The sequence below is a fragment of the Stenella coeruleoalba genome, assembly GCF_951394435.1.
Source record: "Stenella coeruleoalba genome assembly, chromosome: 5".
Lineage (NCBI taxonomy): Eukaryota > Metazoa > Chordata > Mammalia > Artiodactyla > Delphinidae > Stenella > Stenella coeruleoalba.
Genome location: NC_137150.1, coordinates 54,209,737 through 54,234,869, shown reverse-complemented (window position 1 = coordinate 54,234,869; position 25,133 = coordinate 54,209,737). Strand labels below are relative to the sequence as shown.

The 25,133-nt window shown below is 35.1% G+C and overlaps 1 protein-coding gene across 8 annotated transcripts in view; it reads right to left on the bottom strand.

Annotated features, from left to right (window-relative positions):
- Positions 1 to 511: 511 nt before the first annotated feature.
- The window catches only part of NAALADL2 (N-acetylated alpha-linked acidic dipeptidase like 2), a 1,497,545-nt gene continuing 1,472,923 nt past the window's right edge, over positions 512 to 25,133 (bottom strand). For all 8 annotated transcript variants that reach the window (XM_079922501.1, XM_079922499.1, XM_079922500.1 and 5 more), the window contains one exon: positions 512 to 847. In XM_079922501.1, the coding sequence (XP_079778627.1) occupies positions 649 to 847 (199 nt within the window). In that variant the 3' untranslated portion in view covers positions 512 to 648. The remainder of the gene's footprint in view (positions 848 to 25,133) is intronic.

The following is a 25,133-nucleotide window of genomic DNA, read 5'->3' as shown; positions in this document are numbered from 1 at the left end:
ACTTAAAAAAATACAATTTCATAACCAGTGTATTACTACATCTAGTTGTGTTACTAACAGGCACTTCACTTCATAAAATAGTCACATTCAAAGTGGTTTTGGTCAACCAATCACTCAGTCAGAATACTCGTTCTTCATATTGAATACTTGATAGTGAAAGTTAATCTGAAACCATATCAACTCTTCATTTCTATTACAGAAACTAGGTCACTAAAGCTCTAACATAGGGAATCATTTCTGTTTCTACGTGTTTTATCCATAGGAGCGAAGATTGTCCAGAACTTCTTGGAAAATTCCCCCCCCCAAATATTTTATATATATCTATATATCTATAGATATATCTATATCTATAGATATATAGATATATATATAGATATAGATACAGCAGATTTCTTTTTAATAGATAAATCTTAAGTATTATTTCAATAACTTGCTTTTACATAATCAGAAATCTAGATATAAGAAAAAATATTAAATGTGCAAAATGCTCTTTTTACACATACATTAAAAAATACAAAGGAAGGATAGCTTTATACTTATATCAAAAGCCATTGGAGGGAAAAAGTCTTCAATGTCAGAAAATCTAGTCAGATTAGAGCTTTCACTTGAGGAATTGTAAACAAACGTTTTCAAATGCTGAGAGTTTTCTCAGTTCTTTCCAGCTAAGACACTCTCAAACACATCAAGTCCTGCTTTGAAGTAAACCTGAGCTGCATTAATGCTGTTCAATACTTCTGACAGGGCTTCTTGAAGGGTCTCATTTGATGCAAGTGACTTGCAGTGTTCCCAAGCCTCCAGGAGTATTGAAAACTGGCTTGTCTTCCCATCAAGGTGGTACAGGATATTTCTGAAAAGAAATACAGAATGAGTAAATGTTTTATGCACCATGCTATTTTCATATCAAACATTGTAAAAAATATTTCCAAGAAACTTATGTTTTTAAGAAATTAAGAAATTATAAGAATACAATATTATCATTTTGGGACCTCTATTGAATTAATGGATCTAGACATTGATCATCAAAAGTTCCCTCTAGTGATGAGAGAGGATCAGACAGTAAGTACCTCCTGATGCAAGTACACAATACTACCTGTGAAATCAATTATTTTTGCTAAAAAATTGATCTAAATCTGATGAAGCTTCTAAATCTAATTGCTAATAAATACAAGGGACAGAAAAATATAAAAATGATACCACAGTCTGTCATCAGCAAAATACTGTGAAAATCCTGTAGGACAAATGACCCAGTTTATTCAATGAATAAATTGTAATAAATAGGTGAAGGAGGAACCACTCGACCAGGGCTTTTCAACCTTGTGTTATTGACATTTGTGGGGTGGTGGGGTGGATAATTCTTTATCGTGGCAGCTTTCCTGTGCATTGTGGGATGTTTAGCAGTACCCCTGACCTCCACCCACTAGGTACTAGCAGCACCCCTCCTTTAGTTGTCTCAGTTAGTTTGGGCTGCTATAACAGAATTCCGGAGACTGGGCAGCTTAAACAATAATCCAATGGTTGGATTGTTGATGAGAGGCCTTTTCCTAGTTATATCCTCACATGGCCTTGTGCATGAGCACAGAGAGATCCCGTGTCTTCTTTTAATAAGGACATTAGTCCCATCATGAGGGCCCCACCTGTATATGACCTAATCTAACCTGGATTACTTCCCAAAGGCCCATCTTCGAACACCATCACATTGAGTTTAGGATTTTAACACACATATTTTGGGAGAACCCAAACATTCAGTCCACAGACGTTGTAAAAACTAAAACTGTCTCCAGACTGCCAAAACTGTCTCTTATAGGGCAAAATTGCCCCCAGTTAAGAACTGCTGCTTTAGACTAAAAGAAATGTCAACCCATCCAGTATAGACTTTACTAGGTCTTTATTCAAACAAACAATTTTTAAAAATGAGTAGTACAAAATTGAATACTAATTAAGGATTTGTTAATATTAAGAAATTGTTAATATTTTAGGTGTGATAATGGTATCATCAGTATATTTTCAAAGTGTCCTTATCTTCTAGAAATATACAGTAATATTTACAAATGAAAAGTTATTACATCTGGGATTTGCTTCAAAATATTTGGAAGGAAAAAGGAGAGTGGAGCTATGGACATCACAGGTAGAACAGGACTGACCATTAGTTAATAATTGTTGAAATGGGGTAATGGATTCATTATACTATTCTCTCTCCCTTTGTATATGTTTGACATTTAGAATTCTTCTCAAGTAGAGTGTGTGTAATAAGACGGTGACTTGAAATTTATCCAAATATCTGAGAAAGAGGAATTTGGCCGTGGGCAAGTCTAAAGAGCTTCCTTTTATTCACTGATAGATAGAAAGAATACATTTTGGTAGAAAGCTATGGATTATTGCATCATTTGACTTATTTCCAACCCAAACCACCTGAAATAGCTGAAATTTCATGGTCTAATAAGAGAGGCAGATATATAAACGATTAAAATAATTGTCTAATTGTCATATTAGAAATGTAAGGTCCAGTGATAACGGAAGAAGGATTGCTGCTGGAAACATTTATCATGGAGAATATTATAATTTCATCTTGAAGGATGATGGGAATTACCAGTTACAAGGGTATAAGAAAGGAAACAAGCTAGAAAGTGGAGACAGCACCCTATGCAGGAGGAATAGCATATGCAAAGGTATGGATTTATAAAACAGCTTGCTCTTCTTAGTGGATCAATGCCAGTGTTTCTGTATGGCCAGAGTGCAAGGCCACAGTGGGTAGCTGTAGGAGAAGAGCTGGCAGAGCAAGCCATGGCCACGTCCTACCGGGCCTTCTGTACCAAGCTAAGGAGGTTACACTTTTTCTTATGGGCGGTAGGAAACTAATGAAAGTTTTTAAGCAAGAAAGAAAGATTATTAGATTTTATTTTGGAATAGTTACTTTGGTTGTAATATAAAGCCTAGAGAAGGACTTAGTCCAGATGAAAATTGACAAAGATGTCAGTTACACAATGATAGTTGTTTGAAAGGGCCACAGTGCAAGGTTTAGTTAATTTACACTTACCCTAGCACTGACCTCAGTTTTATATAGAGTTCTGGACCATTGTTTCCTAGCTCATCCAGGCGTCACTACTTCAGCCTCTCCTAAACTTCCCACTCTGTACTCTGATGGTGGTGAATGGACACTGAAATCTACCTAATCACCCATGACAGAACTCTGCAAGTCATTTCTTTCCCTTAAATATCCAACTGGTTTCTGAAGATACTCACTTGTCCATCTTTTCAGCATCTTTTCTCCTCTGTTGTGGGACCCTGATCCCTATATTTTCAAGGATATATTATAATATCATTGCTTTACATATCAGCGTTGAGAAATATGTTCCTTCTTTATCAGGTCTAATTCAGTGTTGTGAATATAGGAGGTCTTCAATCATGGTGATTTGACTGACTTACATTTTTATCAGGCTTTGTTCAGTGATGGAAATTTCGTAGACCCTCTAATGTCCGTGTAACCTACATCAATTCAGGTTATTTTACCTTTTAAGCATTAACTCACTTCAAAACAATAGATTTTGTGTCTTTGGAGAAAAATTTCAGTTGATAATAGTACATGGTGGGTGGCAGTGGAGCAGAAGATGCTTGAACTCAGAGGTTATTTCAGTAATTTTTTTTTCAAAACCTATTATTTGAAATGGGAACTATCCCTAATAATCCAATATCCTTAATCTTTGTACTTATGAATATACTTGGCATTTTATGAATTAGAGCAGTGCAAGAAGGATATTCTTTATATTCCAAATATCCTTGAATTCAGGTATAAACTTTGTATTAAGAAGCATATATCCCCTGGATATAGGAGGGAGAAAAACATCTTCCAAATGAAGAGGCAAGTGGGTCATGAGCAGTGATCTGGCTGTGAGCTGTACTCTGAGAAAAATGTGGCTCTACTTTTACAAGGAGAGTACTCCTTGAAATAGAGATTTCCCTTTTGATATTTCCACAGCCTTCATACAATTAAAGAGCTTTTCAGAAGTAGCCACTGTGCCATGTTAAAATAAGCAATTATATATGTATCTACACAGACATATGTACATGTGTTTTATGTGTAAAAATTTTTATTATATCAAAATGACAAACAAAATAGAATTAGCAAAACACCTAATGAAAGTTTCCCTAAATATAAGTTTTATTAGTTTTATATTTATTATTAAATTGGGGAGGGGGTGGTAAAAGAAACCAACTAATAGAGAGGAAGCTTGATATAGCCATGGAACTTTCCCAGATGAAGATGAAACTGCCTCAGATGGTCACATGTATTCTCCTACATGACAGAGCTGTACAAAAGTTACTTTTTCCTGTTAACATAATCCTTAATTGCCATAAAAAAAGGGGTGGGTTTTTACTGTCAGGATACCTATCAAACATATTTAAATTCCTGGTAAATGATTTAAATAGGTAGGTAGGTAGATAGATAAAAACTGGTTTAGTATTTTGAGGATAAAAGTAGTTTAAAGTATATTTTAATTACTTAATCATTTAAAATAGTATTCGTTTGTAGGCAAGTTATACTGCTTTACCATTAAGAATAACCAAATTAGTATAATAAAAATATTTAATCATCTCTCATAATATTCATAGTTTTGAATTCTCTTCCTCTAATTCTCAGTTTCATTATAAATCATTTAATGGCAAATATATTTCCAGAATTTAAGAGTGCAAAAATATTTTCAAAAGCTGTATGAAACACTTCTGTTTCTTGAGGGCATACTGCTCAGCATGCTGGCAAACAAAGATATTACAATCATTTTTATCCAGAACTGCCCCTTCAATGTGTTGTACCAGTGCAATTAATACATTATGAGAAGTAAGTTTAATGATGTGGGGGGCTGGCATAGTGACCTTTTGACATATTCAAAACCCACTGGCATGAAATACATTCCTATATACACATTCTACGTTTATCAAATGTTAAATGTTATTAATATTCAATTTAATGATAAGATATTAATAAAACATGCTCATAAAGGTTACAGTATTAATCCCTCAATGACAGTTCATTTAAGCATGAGCACAATCTCTAATATATTTACATAAAACTTCAGCCATAACTAGTATAAAATATCTAGAAGAGAGATCATGTGGAAGCATAAAAATACATCCTAAAAATAATGTTTGGGTCTAAAGCACAAGACATGCAATTACTGTGTTGTTTTTTTTTTTTAACTCGAAAGCAATACATATATTTCTTAAAGACCAGTGCAGTGGAGTCTGCAATGTGCCAACATTTGCTTTTTCTAACTAGTAAGCAACACAGTAATACTTTTATAATGACTGTAAACAAGCCATGTGCATAGAAATAGATTCTGTTTTGGTTTGTGAAATTCTACAAGAAGCTAAACACATTTTCCATATGCTACATGATTCAAGGAGTAGGCTGCGGCAAGCTATTATGTAAGACAAACACTCATATCCATTTCTACCCAAATTGGATACAAATCAGCTTAAAATTACAGATACTTAGATTCTGGCTGAAGATCAGTGACTAGGATTCTTTCATCACAGTTTAAGAGAGAACCTTAATTTGGGGTAGTTGCTGATACAACTTAAGTCAGTTGATCTTTATTATGGTAGAATTTTTTCACCTTGATAAATTGCTTTACCTTAAAAACAAATTGAAGATAACAAAAATATCTTCTTTAAATTTTCATGAGAAGGATAATTTCTCCTGCCCATTTTCAGAAGTAGCTCATCTTTTACTATTTCTCCTTTGTGTACTAAAAGCCATTTAGCTTGCTACATACAAAAAATAAATTGCTGTATTTGGAGACCTTTCCCAAAAGAGTATCATCATATTATTTTATATTTGCTATTTGAATGGAAGACAAAACCCATAAAACTCAGCCATGTTGTTACATTTTGTCACATATGTTTCCATATACTTCTTAGTTCTGAAAACTTTCTTATGCATTCAGTCATTAACCCTAAAGTACCCCAGGATCATCCCTGGGGAGCAAAACTACTGTAAATAGTAGAAACATCAGCTCTTTGCTTTGGGAACTCTAAAAGAAGATGCATTCGCCCATGGCTCTCAGCCATGGGTATCAGAGGGTCAAAAGGGTTCCCCAGGTACCTGACTCAAAGAAGGTGTACATTTGGTTGTACCAGTCAAACACTAATTTTATCTAATTTAAGAAAAAACATTCATTTATTGAAAGTGTGTATATATGTAAATATATGACTACGTGTACATGTAATAGTTTACAGAAGTGATGAAAAACATTGAGAAGAAGGCAGTAACCAAGGGAAGCTGAGTATCATAGAGTACTGCCAAGATTCTGCTTAGCAACATGTTTAGGACATTGATGTTTCAGACACTCCCACTGCCACCACTTCATTGAGAATACTTCTCCACCACGGCAGCATTGCTGTCTCTTAACACTTGCTGTCATTGCCAGAATGTTAATCCACAACTAGCATGAATAATCCTGAACTGCCCCTACATCTTTGCCTCACTTCTCTCAGATATAAAGTCCTAGGAGAGCTCATCCAATTGACTGAACTTAGGTCATGTGCCTGTACCCCAGGAACAAAATACCTAGATCCATTCACCTTCTGTGGGGGAGATAAGCCCTGCTTTCCACCAAGCTCACAGGGAATTACCCTCACATAGGAAAGAAATTTTGATACCAGGAAGATTTTTTTTTTAATTAAAAAAAATTAAAACTGCAACTCAATAAATATCTACTACACTAGTGACAGGAAGGAAGAGTGTATTTCAACAGGGTTCTCTTGGAATTACCCTGGAAATTGCTGTTCTACTGTATGGCAGTTTTTCCCCTTACGTTAAATGTTAGCAACTACTCTATAATATGGCAGCAGTGTTTATCAAATTGAATGTGTATAAGAATAAGCTGAGACATTTAAAAAAATTCTCAAGGGATTCAGATGCAACAGGTCTGGGATACCTTATAGGAGTATATGTTTTTTTCCCTGCTGCATTACTTAAACCTACTGGGTGACACCCATGCATACTCAGCAGTTCCCTCTGGTGAGTTTTACATTTGCCAAGAGGTCTTGGTTTGGTCCCAAATTAGCTTCTTCCAGCCACATGTTATTATATACAAACTTACATGATTTAAATGACATATTAAGTGTGAAAGAAAGTTACTCCTGTGAAAACGAACCTGAACGCTTTGGAAAGACTCACAGAGATGAATTGACAAAATGAGAGTGTTGTTGAATTATGTGGAGAGATAACTGAAAAGATTATTAGCAAGGGGAGGGGAGGACTACAGTGACAATGGAGAAAGAATCTGCATTCAGATTGTTTTGCAAATACCTATTTATTGCTCCAAAATAAGGAAACTGAAATTGGAAATCTCAGATGATGCAGCATTAGTGTGGATTAAATAGGAAAGTAAATCCGGAATTCCAATTCCCAGGACAGAACTCAAAGAAAAGTCCTTGGTCCTATATCAAAAGATTGGTGATGAATGTTTCGGTTAAAAATAGACCGCTTTTTCTATCATTTGACCATTTACTGGTTCTGATTGTGTCAGATTAAGGGATGTTTACCCTTTGGGCATTAGTCAAACCTTTACTCTTAAGAACTAGAAGGGCAAATAGGTATCATCTTGAGTCCCACCTCTCATGGACTGCTTATTGTGGCTTGAAGTACTAGGTTGACAATGGATTGGGCTGTTTCAGAGCCCAGAATAAAAGAGGTCTGTCATGACTTAGCTTCCTACTTGTAGACCCTGCTTTACGTAAGATTATTTAGCCCATTCGCTTGATAATAATGTATAGGTTTCTTGAATTAATCAATGGAAGTATAAACCAAGTTATCAAAACAAAGGGAGAAAGTCATAATTATTTAGTTTTGCTAATTAGAGTATAGTCAACCCCAGTAATCCCTTCTAAATTGTATATTATAAATTCTCTAGTTTTCCTGTTTATGGATCTGAATTAACAGAATAGCTACTAAGTTTTCTCTTCACTTGATGCTCTAGACCATGTCGTCTCTGTTTGTTTAAGCAATGGCCCAATCTGTTATTAATCAATTAAATTACACTAAAAAAAAATTAGAATTTATGGGCATTTTTCACAAATAACTCTGTTTCTGGATATTTAATTAGTTCTTTTGTAAGATATAAGTTCACTATCTGAAATACAAACTAGTTTTTAAAGTACTTTATTCAGTGAGTAGAGTTATATTAATCTATAGCCACCTTTCTTGAAGCCTAATATTTAATATATGCAAAAAATAATACATGCAGTTCTTAACTGAACCCTTAGGGAAACTATGGCCTTAAATATAGAAGGAAAAAAGTAATTGGTTCTTTGCACTGGACATCTGGATATGAGTCATCTTGAAATTTTGTTCTATACTTAATGAATGTTCTGGCAGACACATTAATCCAATATTCTAAAAACAACATCACTAAGTGAATCTGAGCCATACAAAAGCAAGAACTCCAGTAAGAGATATGTCTAAATTATGTAAATGTCAGGTAGTCTGTGAGCTGACTGTTTAATGTCATAAAGTGCATTAAGATAATTAAATAACATTACAGATTTTAAAGAATTTTGATATTTTTAATACTTAGATAAGGCAGATCCAAAATGGTCTACATTTGGATAAAAATAGAAGAAAGAACATAGTAACTACTGCACTAATCTCATCATACCTATGAAAATCTGAGAAGACTTTTAAAGTAAAAGTTGATAGAAATCAAGGAAAAATAATTTCCTTGAGAGCTCATTCATGAAGTATTTATTAAGCACCAAGTACAATATGGAATACAAAGGAATTACAAGAGTGGTCTCAGTTCCAAAGGGATTTTTGAATTTTGAGTTAAGTAGGAAAGAGGAGAGTTTCAGGGCTATTGTCTTTTGCATATGTGGCTAACATAGTTAAACAAACCCTGAAGTTCAAAGAATCTACCAATTTTCTTGCTCAAGACCTCAAAGGCCTCAAAATGAAAAATTTTTAATAGTTTTGTATATTTTATCTTTCTTTTCTCAGAGATAACCTAGAGATGTTGGACATTAATTGTCTGAAATATAAAGATACTAAAAAAGTGATAGACTTATAAAGTAGGACATCAGAGCCTACTCTGTAATTTTATACTTTCTTATTTTCCACAATTAATTACATTTGATAATTCTTCATCTATAATATAGACTTTTCCCGTTATTTTAGGTACACTCATAAGAATCCAATTAAAACCAAATGGAAATAGTTTGTATATATACAAAGTTTCTGCCAACTTGAGAAATAACTGAATGTAGGAATATATAAATTTCAAACAAGCATATTCAATTTTATTTAGGCTTTCAGTTTTATCTGAATTTTCAGATAATTCATCCCTTAAAAATCAGTGTTCGGAACTTCCCTGGTGGTCCAGTGGGTAAGACTCCACGCTCCCAATGCAGGGGGCCTGGGTTTGATCCCTGGTCAGGGAACTAGATCCCGCATGCATGCCACAACTAAGAAGTACTCATGCCGCAACTAAAAGATCCTGTGTGCTGCAACTAAGACCCGGCACAGTCTAAATAAATTAATTAAATATTTTTTTAAAAATCAATGTTCAATGAAAATTTTGAATTACTTATTTCAAAGTGAGAAGAAAATTATTTATCAGAACAAAGTGTACTGGGTACTTGCAGTCAGTAATTAGCTTCAACACTAATCTCTCATGCACCTATAAAAAATAATGAAACTATTGAACAGTTTAATCCAAAGGCAAGGAAAACACGTAACAAGGAAAGAGCAAAAATTAATGATATTTTAATCCTTAAAGTAAATCAAATAACTGTGATACAGACACACCACAGAACATTTTAAATGATGTGTATCTTAATCTCGTAAAATTTTGATGTTATATTTAAAATATATATATTTAATTGAACCTCTCTACCCACCCCAATGCAGCCAGTAAACTTTGCTTTTCCTTTTCAATGGAATTTAAAAATTGTTATTCACTTTTTAAATGAGGATAAGTTACAGTGATAATTATTATTATTATTGCTACTAGTGAGCAGCTGTGAATAAGTGAAGACTGAAGATAAACCACACCAGCTTTGCCCTCCTGTGGTTTTATAAACACACAAAGCGTCAACTCAGAGAAAAACTTATGTCTGACAACATTATGAAAACATTTCTGTTTCATTCTTGCTATTTGAGTATTTATCACTTGTCTATACATTTTTGAGATACATGTATGTATGTATGTATGTTTAAATACCTGAAGAGATATATGTGTATTTTCATAAATGTGTGTGTATAGATAGATATGTAATCTGTCCCACACTGGACCAGGAAGAAGAAAGTCTAAACTTTATGTCTTCTTCCCAAATCATATAACTGAATAGTAAGCTGCTTGTTATACTGTAAAATATTACGCTTACTAGTAATATAAATCAATAAGGATAAAAGACAGTGCAAACGAAACAAATATATTGTGTTCTAAGAGATAAAGGGCTAATTATGTTGTTTTATAGGCACCAAAGTAATTAGGTGAAGATAGAAAGCCCTGTGTTTCTTACAGGCTGTAGAACATTTCCATAGCAGTCTGTCTTGGTATCTATCCTCAAATCACCACACTCTTTTTCCCAATTCAAGAATATTCACCAAATTTTCACCCTTATTATATCTGTTTTATCAAAATAGGACTTTCTTTACAGAAACTCTGATTATATAAGTAATCATCCTACTTGACTGCGTAGTGTGCTGAGAAAGACCCACTCTGATCTTTGCCTTACTGAGGGAGGAAGGATGATTTAAAGAAGGGAAATGTTTGAAAAGAAAACATGAGTTACATCTAAAAAGTAATTACAACAACAAAGAGAAATGGAAAAATATGAAAGAAATACTAAATGGTCAGTATTAAAATCATGTCTGAGTCTAAAATCCATGCTCTTTCCCAGGACACTAAGCTTCTTGACCTATCACCACCACTTCATAGCTCTATGATATACAGCACATTAAAGTTATTTAAACTCTCTGAAATTCTTCTTCTGCACTGGTAAAATGGGAAGTATTATTTACAGTCTAGAGTTTTTGCAATAATTAGCTAAAACATGTAAAGTGCTTAGCTCATGCCTGGCATACACAGTAAGTACCTCATAAATGGTATCTACTGTTATTATTTGACATTTCTGGATTTTCCTTCCTTGGACACGTATTACTCCCTCCCCTTAATTCTCAACTAACTCTGTCCTTAGTATCACAGAGCTGTGCGATCATCAGATGATATCTCCTGGCCCAGTAAATAGTTCATCCAAAAGGAACTTTCAGGGAGCAAGGGAAAGACCACTTCTAAGCGTTTGCCAAGAATATATCAACTCCTGCAAGAATCTGTGCCAATAAAACTATCTGCCTTTTAATTATAAAAAATGCCACCATTTCACTTTGCTGTATACATATAACATATATGTATATGAATGACTATTTTAAAAGGTGTACGCAGGTCAGAATAATTAGACGGCTGATAGGGATAATATAATACATGGACACACACATGTGAAGATGTTTTAGTAAACTTTATTTTAGGCTATTAGAAAAAATGTAACTTGGTCCATTGGTAGACAAAAAAAGCAGATTCTTTTTACTTGTAATGTTTAAAGGATCATGGTAAATTAATGAATAAAAGTTCTATATTTTCTGACTTGGTATATGGGAGGAAATCCAGCTACTGACTCTGGGAGTTACTAATGAGAGCACAGGTTTCTTATTGTCTAGAGAAACAAGAACACACATTTGATGAATTTCAGAAAGAAGCCCACTCCTCATGTTTTGTCAGCAACCCAAAGCAAACTTTGTTGATTAAGCTCAGTGCAACCATAGCATGGTTTCATCGTGGCACTGATCACACACCATTGCTATTCTTAGATGGACACTTGTCTCTCAGGCAGAACTCCTCAAGAACAGAGAGTTTCATGTTCCCTGTGGATTTCACCAGGTTTCTAACAAGTTGATATGGAATAAATTTGATGGCATAAATTAATAATGGTGAAAATAATTGTTAATATTTGTAGCAAATTTAATATGTTGTACGAAATATGCCACCCAAACATGCCACTTTAGCATAAGAAGTATTTTGATCTGAAGACAATTGAGAAAGTGTAGACAGAAGAGCTCTCTATACTCCCCTAACTCTTAATCACTGGAAATGCACCTACACTCTCATCAGCCCAGAGATACCACCAAGAGGAATCTATATAACAAATCTTACTAAAATAACCCTCAACATCTTTTAGTTTCCACCACATATTTCCCTTCCCACAGTTTGCTGCCCTTGAAAGCCTAAAACAATTTTGGGGAGGCTTGTCACTTCCCTATTAATTCATTGCTCTTTTTAAAAAAAAAATTTCTAATTAATTGAGGTATAGTTGATTTACAATGTTGTGTTTATTTTTTCTGTACAGCAAAGTGACTCAGTTTTACATGTGTGTGAGTGTGTATATATATATATATATATATATACACACATACATACAAATAAATATATATACATGTATATATATACACACACACACATTATTTTTTCATATCCTTTGCCATTATGGTTTATCACAGGGTATTGAATATAGTTCCCCGTGCTATATAGTAGGACCTTGTTGTTTAGCAATCCTATTTATAATAGTTTGCCTCTGCTAATCACAGTCCTCCCTGCCCCAGCACCCCACCACCATAAGTCTGTTCTCTGTGAGTCTGTTCCTGTTTTGTAGATAGGTTCATTTGTGCCATATTTCAGATTTCACAAAAAGTGATATCATATGATATTTGTCTTTTTCTTTCTGACTTACTTCACTTAGTATGATAATCTCTAGTTGCATCCATGTTGTTGCAAATAGCATTATTTCATTCTTTTTTGTGGCTGAGAAGTATTCTCTTGTATATATGTACCACATCTGCTTTACCTATTCATCTGTCAGTGTATATTTAGGTTGTTTCTATGTCTTGACTATTGTGAATAGTGCTGATATGAACATAGGGGTGCAAGTATCTTTTCAAATTGTAGGTTTGTCTGGGAATATGCCTATATGAGTGATTTCTGGATCATATGGCAACTCTGTTTTTTAGTTTTTTGAGGAACCTCCATACTGGCTGTACCAGTTTACATTCCCAACAACTGCATAAGAGGATTCCCTTTTCTGCACACCCTCTCCAGCATCTGTTATTTGTAGAATTTTTAATAATGGCCTTTCTGACCAGTGTGAGGTGGTACCTCATTGTAGTTTTGATTTTCATTTCTCTAGTAATTAGAGATGTTGAGCATCTTTTCATGTGCCTATTGGACATATGTATATCTTCTTGGGAGAAATGTCTATTTAGGTCTTCTGATCACTTTTTGATTGGGTTTGTTTTTTGTTGCTGAACTGCATGAGCTGCTTTTGTATTTTCGAAATTAAACCCTTGTTGGTCGCATCATTTGCAAATATTTTCTCCCAGTCTGTAGATTTTCTTTTCATTTTCTTTATGGTTTCTTTTGCTGTGCAAAAGCCTGTAAGTTTGATTATGTCCCATTTGTTTATTTCTGTTTTTATTTCTATTGCCTTGGGAGACTGACCTAAGAAAACAGTGGTATGTCAGAGAATGTTTTGCCTATGTTCTCTTCTAGGAGTTTTTTGCTGTCTTGTCTTACATTTTAGTATTTAAGTTATTTTCAGTTTATTTTTGTGAATGGTGTGAGGGTGTGTTCTAACTTCATTGATTTATATACGGCTGTCCAACTTCCCACTTGCTGAGGAGACTATCTTTTCCCCATTGTATATTCTTGCCTCCTTTGTTGAAGATTAATTGTCCATAGGTGTGTGTTTATTTCTGGACTCTCTATTCTGTTCCATTGATCTGTATGTCTGTTTTTGTGCCAGTACCATGCTGTTTTGATTACTGTACCCTTGTAGTATTGTCTGAAGTCTGGGATGGTTATGCCTCCTGCTTTTTTCTTTTTCCTCAGGATTGCTTTGGCAATTCTGGCACTTTTATGGTTCCATATGATTTTTAGTATAATTCTATTTCTGTGAAAAATGCCTTGGGTAATTTAATAGGGATTGCATTCAATCTGTTGATTGCTTTGCGTAGTATGGTCATTTTTAAAATATTAATTCTTCCAGTACAACAGCATGGGATATACTTCCATTTCTTTGAATCGTCTTCAATTTCCTTTACTAATGTTTTGTAGTTCTCAGCATATAAGTCTTTCACCTCCTTGGTAAGGTTTTTTCCTAAGTATTTTATTTTGGGGGTTGCTATTTTAAAAGGGATTGTGTGTTTACATTCCCTTTCTGATATTTCATTGTTAGTGTAAAGAAATGCAACTGATTTCTGTATGTTAATCTTGTATCCTGCTACCTTGCTGAATTCGTTGATCAGTTCTCGTTTTTGTTTGGAGTCTTTAGGGTTTTCTATATGTATTATCATGTCATCTGTGGACAATGACAATTTTACCTCTTCCCTACCAATTTGAATAAATTTTATTTCTTTTTCTTGTTTGATTGCTGTGGCTAGGACTTCCTTCCAATACTATGTTGAAGAGAAGGGGTGAGAATGTGCATCCTTGTCTTGTTCTAGATTTTAGCAGGAAGGCTTTCAGCTTTTCACCATTGAGCATTATATTGGATGTGGATTTGTCATAAATAGCTTTTATGTTGAGATATGTTCCCTCTATACACACTTTCTTAAGGGTTTTTATAATGAATGGATGTTGAATTTTATCAAATGATTTTTCTGCATGTATTGAGATGAACATATGGTTTTTGTCTTTTCTTATGTTGATGTGGTGTATCACATTGATTGATTTGCATATATTGAACCATCCTTGTAACCATGGGATGAATCCCACTTGGTCATGGTGTATGACCTTTTTTATGTGTTGTTTGATTAGATTTGCTAATATTTTGTTGAGTATTTTTACATCTATATTCATCAAAGATATTGAACTATAATTTTCTTTTTTGGTAGTGTCTTTGTCTGGTTTTAATATCGGGGTGATGGTGTCTTCGTAGAATGTCTTTGGGAGTGTTCCTTCATCTTCAGTCTTTTGGAAGAGTTTGACAAAGATCAATATAAGTTCTTCTTTGTATGTTTGGTAGAATTCCCCATGAAGCCATCTGGTCCTGGACTTTGGTTTGTAGGAATTTATTTTTATTACAGATTCTGTTTCATTTCTGGTGATTGGTCTGTTCAAGTTATCTCTTTCTTCTTAATTCAGTTTTGGTGAGCTGTATGTTTCTAGAAAGTTGTCCATTTCTTTGAGATTGTCAAATTTGTTGGCATATACTTTTTCATAGTATTTTTTTTTCAGCAGTATGTGTTGTGATTTCTCCTCTTTCACTTCTTATTTTGTTCTTTTAGGTCCTCTCTCTTTTCTTCTTGGTGAGCCTGGACAGAGATTTGTCAATTTTGTTTACCCTTTCAAAGAACCAGGTCTTGTTTTTATTGATTTTTTTCTATTTTTTAAACTCTATTTTATTTTTTTCCTCTTTGATCTATATTATCTCCTTCCTTCTGCTATTTTATTCTTCTTTTTCTAATTTTGTTTGTTCTTGGTTTTCTAATTTTTTTTTTATTTATTTATTTGGTTGTACCAGGTCTTAGTTGTGGCAGACAGGCTCCTTAGTTGCGGTTCCCTGGCTCCTTAGTTGAGGCACTTGGGCTTCTTAGTTGTGGCATATGAACTCTTACTTGCAGCATGCATGTGGGATCCAATTCCCTGAGCAGGGATCGAACCCTGGCCCCTTGCATTGGGATTGCAGAGTCTTATCCACTGTGCCTGGTGTTCTAATTCTTTCAGGTGGTGGGTTAGGTTGTTTATTTGAGATTTTTTCTTGTTTCTTAAAGAAGGCCTGTATCACTATGAACTTCCCTCTAAGGACTGCTTTTGCTGAATCCCATAGATTTCATATGGTTGTGTTTTCATTGTCATTTGCCTCAAGGTATTTTTTAATTTCTTCTTTGATTTCATTCTTGACCAACCAGTTGGTTTTTTACTAGCATGTTGTTAAGTCTCCATGTAATTGTTTCTTTCTCATTTCTTTTTCTGTGGTTGATTTCTAATTTCATGTCATTGTGGTCAGAAAAGATGCTTGAAATAATTTCTATACTCTTAAATTTGTTGAGGCTTATTTTGTGCCCTAGTATGTGGCCAATCCTAGACAATGTTCCATATGCACTTGGAAAGAATGTGTATTCTGCTTTTTTTGGATGTAATGTCCTGAAGATATCAATTAAATGTAGCTATTCTATTGTATCATTTAGGGTCTCTGTTGCCTTATTGATTTTCTGCTTTGAAGATCTGTCCATTGATATGAGTGGAGTGTTAAAGTCTCCTACTATTTTTGTATACCTGTCAGTTTCTCCCTTTATGGCTGTTACTATTTGTTTTATGTATTTGGGTGCTCTTATATTGGGTGCATATACATTGATGGGTGTAATATCCTCTCCTTGTATTCTTGTATTGATCCTTTTATCATTATATAGTGTCCTTTTTTTTTTTTTTTTTTTGTGGTACGCGGGCCTCCCACTGTTGTGGCCTCTCCTGTTGCGGAGCACAGGCTCTGGACGTGCAGGCTCAGCAGCCATGGCTCACGGGCCCAGCCGCTCCGCGGCATGTGGGATTCTCCTGGAACGGGGCACGAACCCGTGTCCCCTGCATCGGCAGGCAGACTCTCAACCACTACGCCACCAGGGGAGCCCTATATATAGTGTCCTTTTTTATCTTTCTTTGTAGATTTTGTTTTAAAATCTATTTTGTCTGATATGAGTATTGTGATTCCCACTTTCTTGTCATTTCTGTTTGCATGAAATATCTTTTTCCATCCCCTCACTTTTAATCTATGTGTATTCTTTGCCCTAAAGTGGGTCTCTTGTAGGCAGCATACTGTAGGCTCTTATATTTTAATCCAGTCTGCCACTCTGTGTCTTTTGACTGAAGCATTTAGTTCATTGACATTTAAGGTAATTACTGGTAGTTAGTATTTATTACCATTTTAAATCTTGTTTTCCCATTGATTTTATATGTTAACCCCTTCCTATATTTACTTGCCTTAGAATGGTAGTCATATAAGCTCAAACACATTCTAGAAAAAAAAAAATCTACATTTTCTTACTCTCCTCGCCCACACTTTATGATTTTGATGTCCTCTTTTGCATCTTCATGTTCATCCTTTTGCTGTTCACTGAGGTTATTATCACTTTCACAGAATTTTTTTTTTAGCCTGTGTACTGGCTTATTTAAGTGATTTGTTTTCCAATATTAATTTTCTCTTCCTATGGATTCTTACTTCTTTTCTATTTAGAGAAGAACTTTCAATATTTCCTTTAGGATAGGTTTAGTATTGCTGTATTCTTTTAATTTTTGTTTGAGAAATTCTTTCTCTCTCCCTCTATTCTAAATGATAATCTTGCTGGATAGAGAATCCTAGCTTGCAGATTTTTCCATTTCAGGACTTTGAATATACCTTACCACTTCCTTCTGGCCTGCAACGTTTCTGTAGAAAAATCAGTTGACAGCCTTATGGGGGTTCCCTTGTAGTTAATTCTTTGTTATTCTCGTGATGCCTTTAGAATCCTCTCTTTAACTTTTGTTATTTTTATTATGTCTTGGTGTAGGTCTGTTTGGGTTTATCTTGTTTGGGACTCTCTGTGCTTCCTGTATCTGGATGTCTGTTTCCTTCTTTAGGTTTGGGAAGTTTTCAGCCATAATTTCTTCAAATACATTTTCAATCCCCTTTTCTCTTTCTTTTCCTTCTGGGATCCCTATTATGTGTAGATTGGCATACTTGATATTATCCCATAGGTGTCTTATATTGCTTTTAATTTATTTTTTTTTTCCTTTGGGTTTCTGTCTGCTATTCTAAATGGGTGATTTCCATTATTCTGTTTTCTAGATCACTTATTCATTCTTCTGTATTATTCATTCTGCTATTCATAGCCTTTGGTTAGCTTTTGTCTCTTCAAATGAATTTTCTAGTTTTTCTTGGCTCCTCCTTATAGTTTCTAGTTCCTTTTTACAGTAATCTGTATTTCTGTTGATAGCCTTTCTTAATTCCTTCAGTATTTTCATTATCTCCATTTTGAACTCAGTGTCTATTAGATTGAAGAGTTCTGTTTCATTTGTTTGTTCTTTCAGGGGAATTCTCTCAATCTTTTTTTTTTTTTTTTCTCCACATACTTTTTTTTAAATGCTTTAATTTTATTTGAGTATAGTTGATTTACAACGTTGTATTAGTTTCAGGTGTAGAGCAAAGTGATTCAGTTATACATATATATATATATTTATTATTTTTTAGATTCTTTTCTCATAATTGGGAGTGGTTCCTGTGCTTCTTCATTTTACTTATATTTCTCTTGCTCTATGAGTTTAGGAGAAATGGTTATCTAGTGTGATCTTGGAGGGCTATTTTTATGTGGGAATGTCCCTGTGTAACCAGTGTGGGTTTAATATTTTTTGGTGTGAGCATTGTTTTGAGTATGGATGTTTTCTACCTCTTTCCTCAGTGTATGCTGGCTGTTATACCCTTGATAGGAGGTGTGACTGATGTTGTGACCAGGGCATGCACTGGATATTGAGTGTGGCCTCCTCTTTGCTCTGTGGTTGTCACTGCACTTTCAGGGGTAGGGTCATCTCCCTATTTGGAGTAGAAGCCCCCAGATCCATTTGTGAGCTGTGTTTCTGATCTGTGGTGTGAGGTACGCAGGATTGGAGCACTCCCACTGGGAGAGGAGCCACTGAGTGTTCCTCTGCTGGCTATGGTCAGCTGTGAGTGTGCTCTGTTGTGTCACCATTCACCCATTGTGCAGGCTCACAGAGTACACTGTTGTTGTCACTGCTCTCAGACCACCTCAGCCGAGAATATGCTGGCAACATGCTGGATAGGCTGGTAATCGGCCCTGGTGCCTCTTAGGCTTTGTTTTCACAAGGCCACCAGTGCAGGTACACTGAAGTCAGGTCCCAGGACTGCAGTAGTTGCACACCTAGACCCACTGTGAGAGATATGGAGGCAGCTCAGACCCTAGCTCAGCCCAGCCTTTGTGTGTATGTGCCCACAAAGTCCATAGCTTCTAAGGCCAGACCTGTCCCAGCCATGGGAGCATCCGTTGTCCATTTGGATGTTCTGCAGGTGCTGAATTTACAAAGCTGGAAGAGGAGGTGCAAATCTGTGGCTCACGCAGCTGCAGGGAGAGATTTCAGCCCTGCTTCCTAAGTTACATGGCCCCTGGGGCTCAGCTGTGATTTCAGCCCCACCACTGCATGGAGGCAAGCCATTGGCTTGTATTCCTGGGGCCACTGAGGCCATGGCCAGGGAGTGTGAGCCTGCCCAGATGGGAGCCTCCCCTGGAGCCCATGGAGGCAGGGTTCAGCAAGTGGGGAAAGAGGCTTCAGTGGCAGCCCTACCCCTCCCTTTGCACACCACTTAACAATGGTACTTCTGTGGCAGCTCAGGCTTCTTCCACGTACACACCCTAGAGCAGTGCCCCACACTCCAGCCCCTTCTGGCTGTCTCTGCACAAGCAACACAAGTTCTCTCCCTGGGTCTGTCCTCTAAACCCTGTGTTTCAGCACCCAGACCCTGCCCATACAACTAGACACGCATCACAGGCTGGGACACACAGGGCAGTGGCATGGACCGCCTCTGTCCTGACTGCCACATACCAGTTGTTGTACTCTCCTCTGAGCCTGTGAAACTTCTTTTCTGTCCTGGCTGATTTCCCCCGTGAGGGTACTTCCCTAGGTACAGGAGCCTCTCCTCTCCTTCAGCCCCCTCCCAGGGGCACAGAACCTGTCCTGCTTCCTCTTTGTTTTTATTTTTTTCCTTTTGTCCTACCCAATTACGTGGAGACCTTTCTTGTCCTTTCAGGTTTCTGAGATCTTCTGGTAGTGTTCAGTAGCTGTCTGTGAGAATTGTTCCATTTGTAGGTGTATTCTTGATGTATTTGTGGTAAGAAGTGAGTTCTATGTCCTACTACTCTGCCATCTTGATTCCAGTCCACCCATTGCTCTTTTTTAAGATGCTATAAAAGCCACCACTTTGAGTTACTCTTCACTGAGTTTCTCTTCTGTGGATGTGTGCTTCATGTGTTAACCTGCCTTTGTCAGTCTAATTTGCAGGGCCTCAGTTAGTGAACCTAGGGAGGTAGAGGAGAAAGTTGTTTTTTCCTCCCCCACAGTATGCTTAGCAATATTCTAAGCAGTTTTTTATATTCTAGCTCATTTAGTCTTTAAAACAACTTAGTGTAATATATACCATTAGTATACCCATTTTATAGAGAAAGAAAAGGGCACAGAGAGATTAGCTTGTCCAACATAACATAGCCCTTAAGTAGTAGAGGCAAGATTTAGAAAAGCACATGTTGAAAGGGATTTAATTTGAATATCTGCCTCTGTTTTGGGACTTATATTAAAACCATATTTCAACAAGTACTAAACTTGAAACTCATGGCTGACAGAGAAAAAAGTTCCAAAGAAATAACAAAATGGACTCTTTCCAAACTGCCAGAGTATAGCAAACCTCAGACTTCACAGCATCATCAATAGGAAAACAGTAAATAAATTTTTCTCCCTACTTCATGATAATGATTTCCTTTCAAAATCAAGTGAGATGGTAAGAAATACTTGACTGAGGAAGTTTTCTAACAAAAGAGGGAGATGATCACAGACACTAAGTACTTTTCTACCCACCCTGAGCATTTGAAATCTGTATCTCTTTCTTTTCTTATCAAATTTTATCTAGACAATATTATAACATTTAAGTAAATACTATATCTAAATAAAGACTCCAAATATGAGGCCTGTACTCATTTTGTGTGTGTGTGTTAGTGTGTTTTCTTTTTTTTATAGAAGTATAGTTGATTTACAGTACTGTGTTAATTTCAGGTGTATGGTGTAATTATTCAGTTATATTTTTTTCTTATTCCATTATAGGTTATTACAAGATATTGAATATAATTCCCTGTGCTATACAGTAAATCCTCATTACTTATCTATTTATGTATAATAGTTTATATCTATTAATCCCATACTCCTAATTGGTCCCTCCCCCATCTCTCCCCTTTGGTAAGCATGTTTGTTTTCTCTGTCTGTCTCTGTTTTGTGTACAGTTTTATTTGTAATTTTATTTTTAGATTCCACATATAAGTAAAGTCATATATTTGTCTTTGTCTGACATATTTTACTTAGTATAATAATCTCTAGATCCATCCATGTTGCTGCAAATGGCAATATTCTTTTTTATGGCTGAGTAATATTCCATTGTATACATATATCACATCTTAAGCCAATCATCTGCTGATAAGCACATGGGTTTTTACATGTCTTGGCTATTGTAAATAGTGCTGCCATGAACGTTGGAGTGCATGTATCTTTTTGAGTTAGTGTTTTTGGTTTTTTCCAGATATATACCCATGCGTGGGATTGCTGGATCATATGGTAGCTGTATTTTTAGCTTTTTAAGGAACCTCCATATTGTTTTCCATAGTGACTGTACCAATTTACATTCCCACCAACAGTGTGTGAGGATTCCCTTTTCTACACATCCTATCCAGCATTTATTATTTGTAGACATTTTCACAATAGCTATTCTGACCAATAAGAGGTGATACCTCATTGTGGCTTTGATTTGCATTTATCTAATAATAAGCAATGTTGAGCATCATTTCGTGTGCCTGTTGGCCATCTGTATATCTTTTTTGGAAAAATGCCTATTTAGGTCTTCTGCCCATGTTTGGATTGGGTTTTTTGTTTTTTTCAATATTGAGTTGTATAAGCTGTTTGTATATTTTGGATATTAACCCCTGTTGTTCACATCATCTGCAAATATTTTCTCCCATTCTGTAGGTTGTATTTTCATTTTGTTGATGGTTTCCTTTGCTGAGCAAAGCTTTTACATTTGATTAGGTCCCATTAGTTTATTTTTGCTTTTATTCCTTTGCCTTTGAAGACTCATCTAAGAAAATATTTGTATGATTTATGTCTGAGAATGTTTTGTCTATGTTCTCTTCTAGGAATTATGGTGTCTTATATTTAGGTCTTTAAACCATTCTGAGTTTATTTTTGTATGTGGTATGGGGGAGCATTTTAATATAGCTGTCCAGCTTTCCCAGCATCACTTGTTGAAGAGACTGTGTTTTCTGCATTGTATACTTTTGCCTCCTTTGCTGTAGATTAATTGACTGTAAGTACATGAGTTTATTTCTGAGCTCTCTATTCTGTTCCATTGATCTATGTCTGTTTTTGTGCCAATACCATGCTGTTTTGATTACTCTAGCTTTGTAGTATAGTCTTAAGTCTGGAAGGTTATACCTCCAGCTTTATTCTTATTTCCTCAGGATTGCTTTGACAATTCTGGGTCTTTTGTGGTTCCATATAAATTTTAGGATTATTTGTCTTAGCTCTGTGAAAAATGTCATGGGTATTTTTAATAGGAATTGCATTAAATCTGTAGGTTACTTTGGATAGTATGGTCATTTTAATAATATTAATTTTTCCAATCCAAGAGCATGGGATATCTCCCCATTTCTTTAAATCATCTTCAGTTTCCTTTATCAATATTTCACAGTTTTCAGTGTATAGGTCTTTCATCTCCTTGATTAAGTTTGTTCCTAGGTATTTTTTTTTTGATGCAACTTTAAATGAAATATTTTTTAACTTTCTGATATTTCATTATTAGTGTAAAGAAATGCAACACATTTCTGTATATTAATCTTGTATCTTGCTACCTTAGTGAATTCATCTATTAGTTCTAATAGTTTTGTTTGGTTTTTTTTAGCCACTATTATTCTTTTTTTAATTGAGATATAACTGATGTATAATATTATATAAATTATAGGTGTACAACATAGTGATTCACAACTTTTAAAGGTTATATTCCCTTTATAGTTTTATAAAATATTGGCTGTTTTTGCTGTGTTGTACAATATATCCTTGTACCTTATTTATTTTATTAATAATACTTTATACCTCTTAATCCCTTATCCTATTGTACCCCCTGCACTGGTAACCACTAATATGTTCTCATTATCTGTGAGTCTGTTTCCTTTTTTGTTATATTCACTAGTTTGTTTTAATTTTTAGATTTCACATATAAGTGATATCATACAGTGTTTGTCTTTCTCTGTCTGAATTATTTCACTTAGCATAATATTTTCCAAGTCCATCCATGTGGTTGCAAATGGAAAATTTTCATTCTTTTTCATGGCTAAGTAGTATTCCATTGTGTGTGTGTGTGTGTGTGTGTGTGTGTGTACATCTTAGATCTTTTTTATCCATATCTTGGCAGTTGTGAATAATGCTGCTATGAACATTGGGGTGCATGTGTCTTTTCAAATTAGTGTTTTCAATTTTTTTATATATATATATATATATACTCATGAGTGGAATTGCTGGGTCATATGGTAGTTCTATTTTTAGTTTTTTGAGAAACCTCCATACTGTTTTCCATAGTGGCTGCACTAATTTACATTCCCACCAACAATGTATGAGCATTTCCTTTTCTCCATATTCTCATCAACATTTGTTATTTGTGTTCTTTTTGATGATAGCCATTCTGCCAGGTTTAAGGTGATATATCATTGTGTGTTGAATATCTTTTCATGTGCCTGTTGGCCATCTTAATGTCTTTGGGAAAATGTCTATTCAGGTCTTCTGCACATTTTTAAATTGGGTTGTTTGTTTTTTTTGATGTTCAGTTACATGAGCTGTTTATATATTTCATATATTAACCCCTTATTGATCATATTTATTAGCATAGATTTTGGATTGTTATATTTTTATTTTCATTTGGCTCCAGGTATTTTTTTTTATTTCCTCTTTGACTTCTTCAGTGATCCATTGATTGTTTAGTAGCATACTGTTTAGCCTCCACATGTTTTTGTTTTTTGCAGATTTTTTCTTGTAGTTGATTTCTAGTCTCATAGTGTTGTGGTCAGAAAAGATGCTTCATATGACTTAAGAAAATATAAATTTACCAAGGATTTTTTTATGGCCCAACATGTGATCTATCCTGGAGAATATTCCATGTGCACTTGAAAAGAATGTGTATTCTGTTGATTTCAGATGGAGTGTTCTATATATATATATATCTATTAAGCCATCTGATGTAACTGTAAGGCCAGTGTTTCCTTATTGACTTTCTGTCGGAATAATATGCCCATTGATGTAAGTGGAGTGTTAAAGTCCTCTATTATTAGTGTGTTGCTGTCAATTTCTCCCTTCATGTCTGTTATTATTTGCTTTATGTATTTAGGTGCACCTGTGTTGGGTGCAAATATATTTACAATTGTTATGTATTCTTGTTGGATTGATTCCTCAATCATTATATAATGTCCACCTTTGTCTCTTGTAAGTCTTTACAAGTCTATTTTGTCTGATATAAGTATTGCTACCATGGTTTTCTTTTGCTTTCCATTTGCATGGAATGCTTTTTTCCATCCCCTCACTTTCATTCTGTGTGTGCCTTTGGATCTGAAGTGAGTCTTGTAGGCTCACTTGACCCCAGTCGTGAATCCATATGTGTGGGTCTTATTTTTGTATCCATTCAGCCACTCTGTGTCTTTTGATTGGAGCATTTGTCCATTCATTTATGGCAATTATTGATATGTATGTTCTTATTGCCATTTTCTTAATTGCTTTGAGGTTATTTTCTCAGGTACTTTTTGTAATATATATATGATTGTTTTAAGCTGCTGATCTCTTACTTTCAAATGTGTTTTAACAAGCCTGCATTTGTACTCTCCTCCCCTCATGATTTTGTGTATCCCTTAACTGCTTACTGTGGATATAGATGATTTTACTATTTTGTCTTTTCGCTTTCCTACTAGCTTTGGGTATGGATGATTTCCTACCTTTACTGTATGTTTGCCTTTACTGATTAGCTTTTCCATTTTGTAAAATTTCCATTTTGTTTCTAGTTGTGGCCTCTTCTTTTTTGCCTAAAGGAGTTCCTTTAATAGTTGTTGTAAAGTTGGCTTGGTGGTGCTGAACTATTTTAGCTTTTGCTTGTCTGTAAAGCTTTTGATCTTTCCATCAAATCTGAAGGAGAGCCTTGCTTGGTAGACTATTTTTGTTTGTAGGCTTTTCCCTTTCATAACTTTAAATATATTGTGCCATTCCCTTCTGACCTGCAGAGTTTCCACTGAAAAATCAGCTGATAGCCTTATG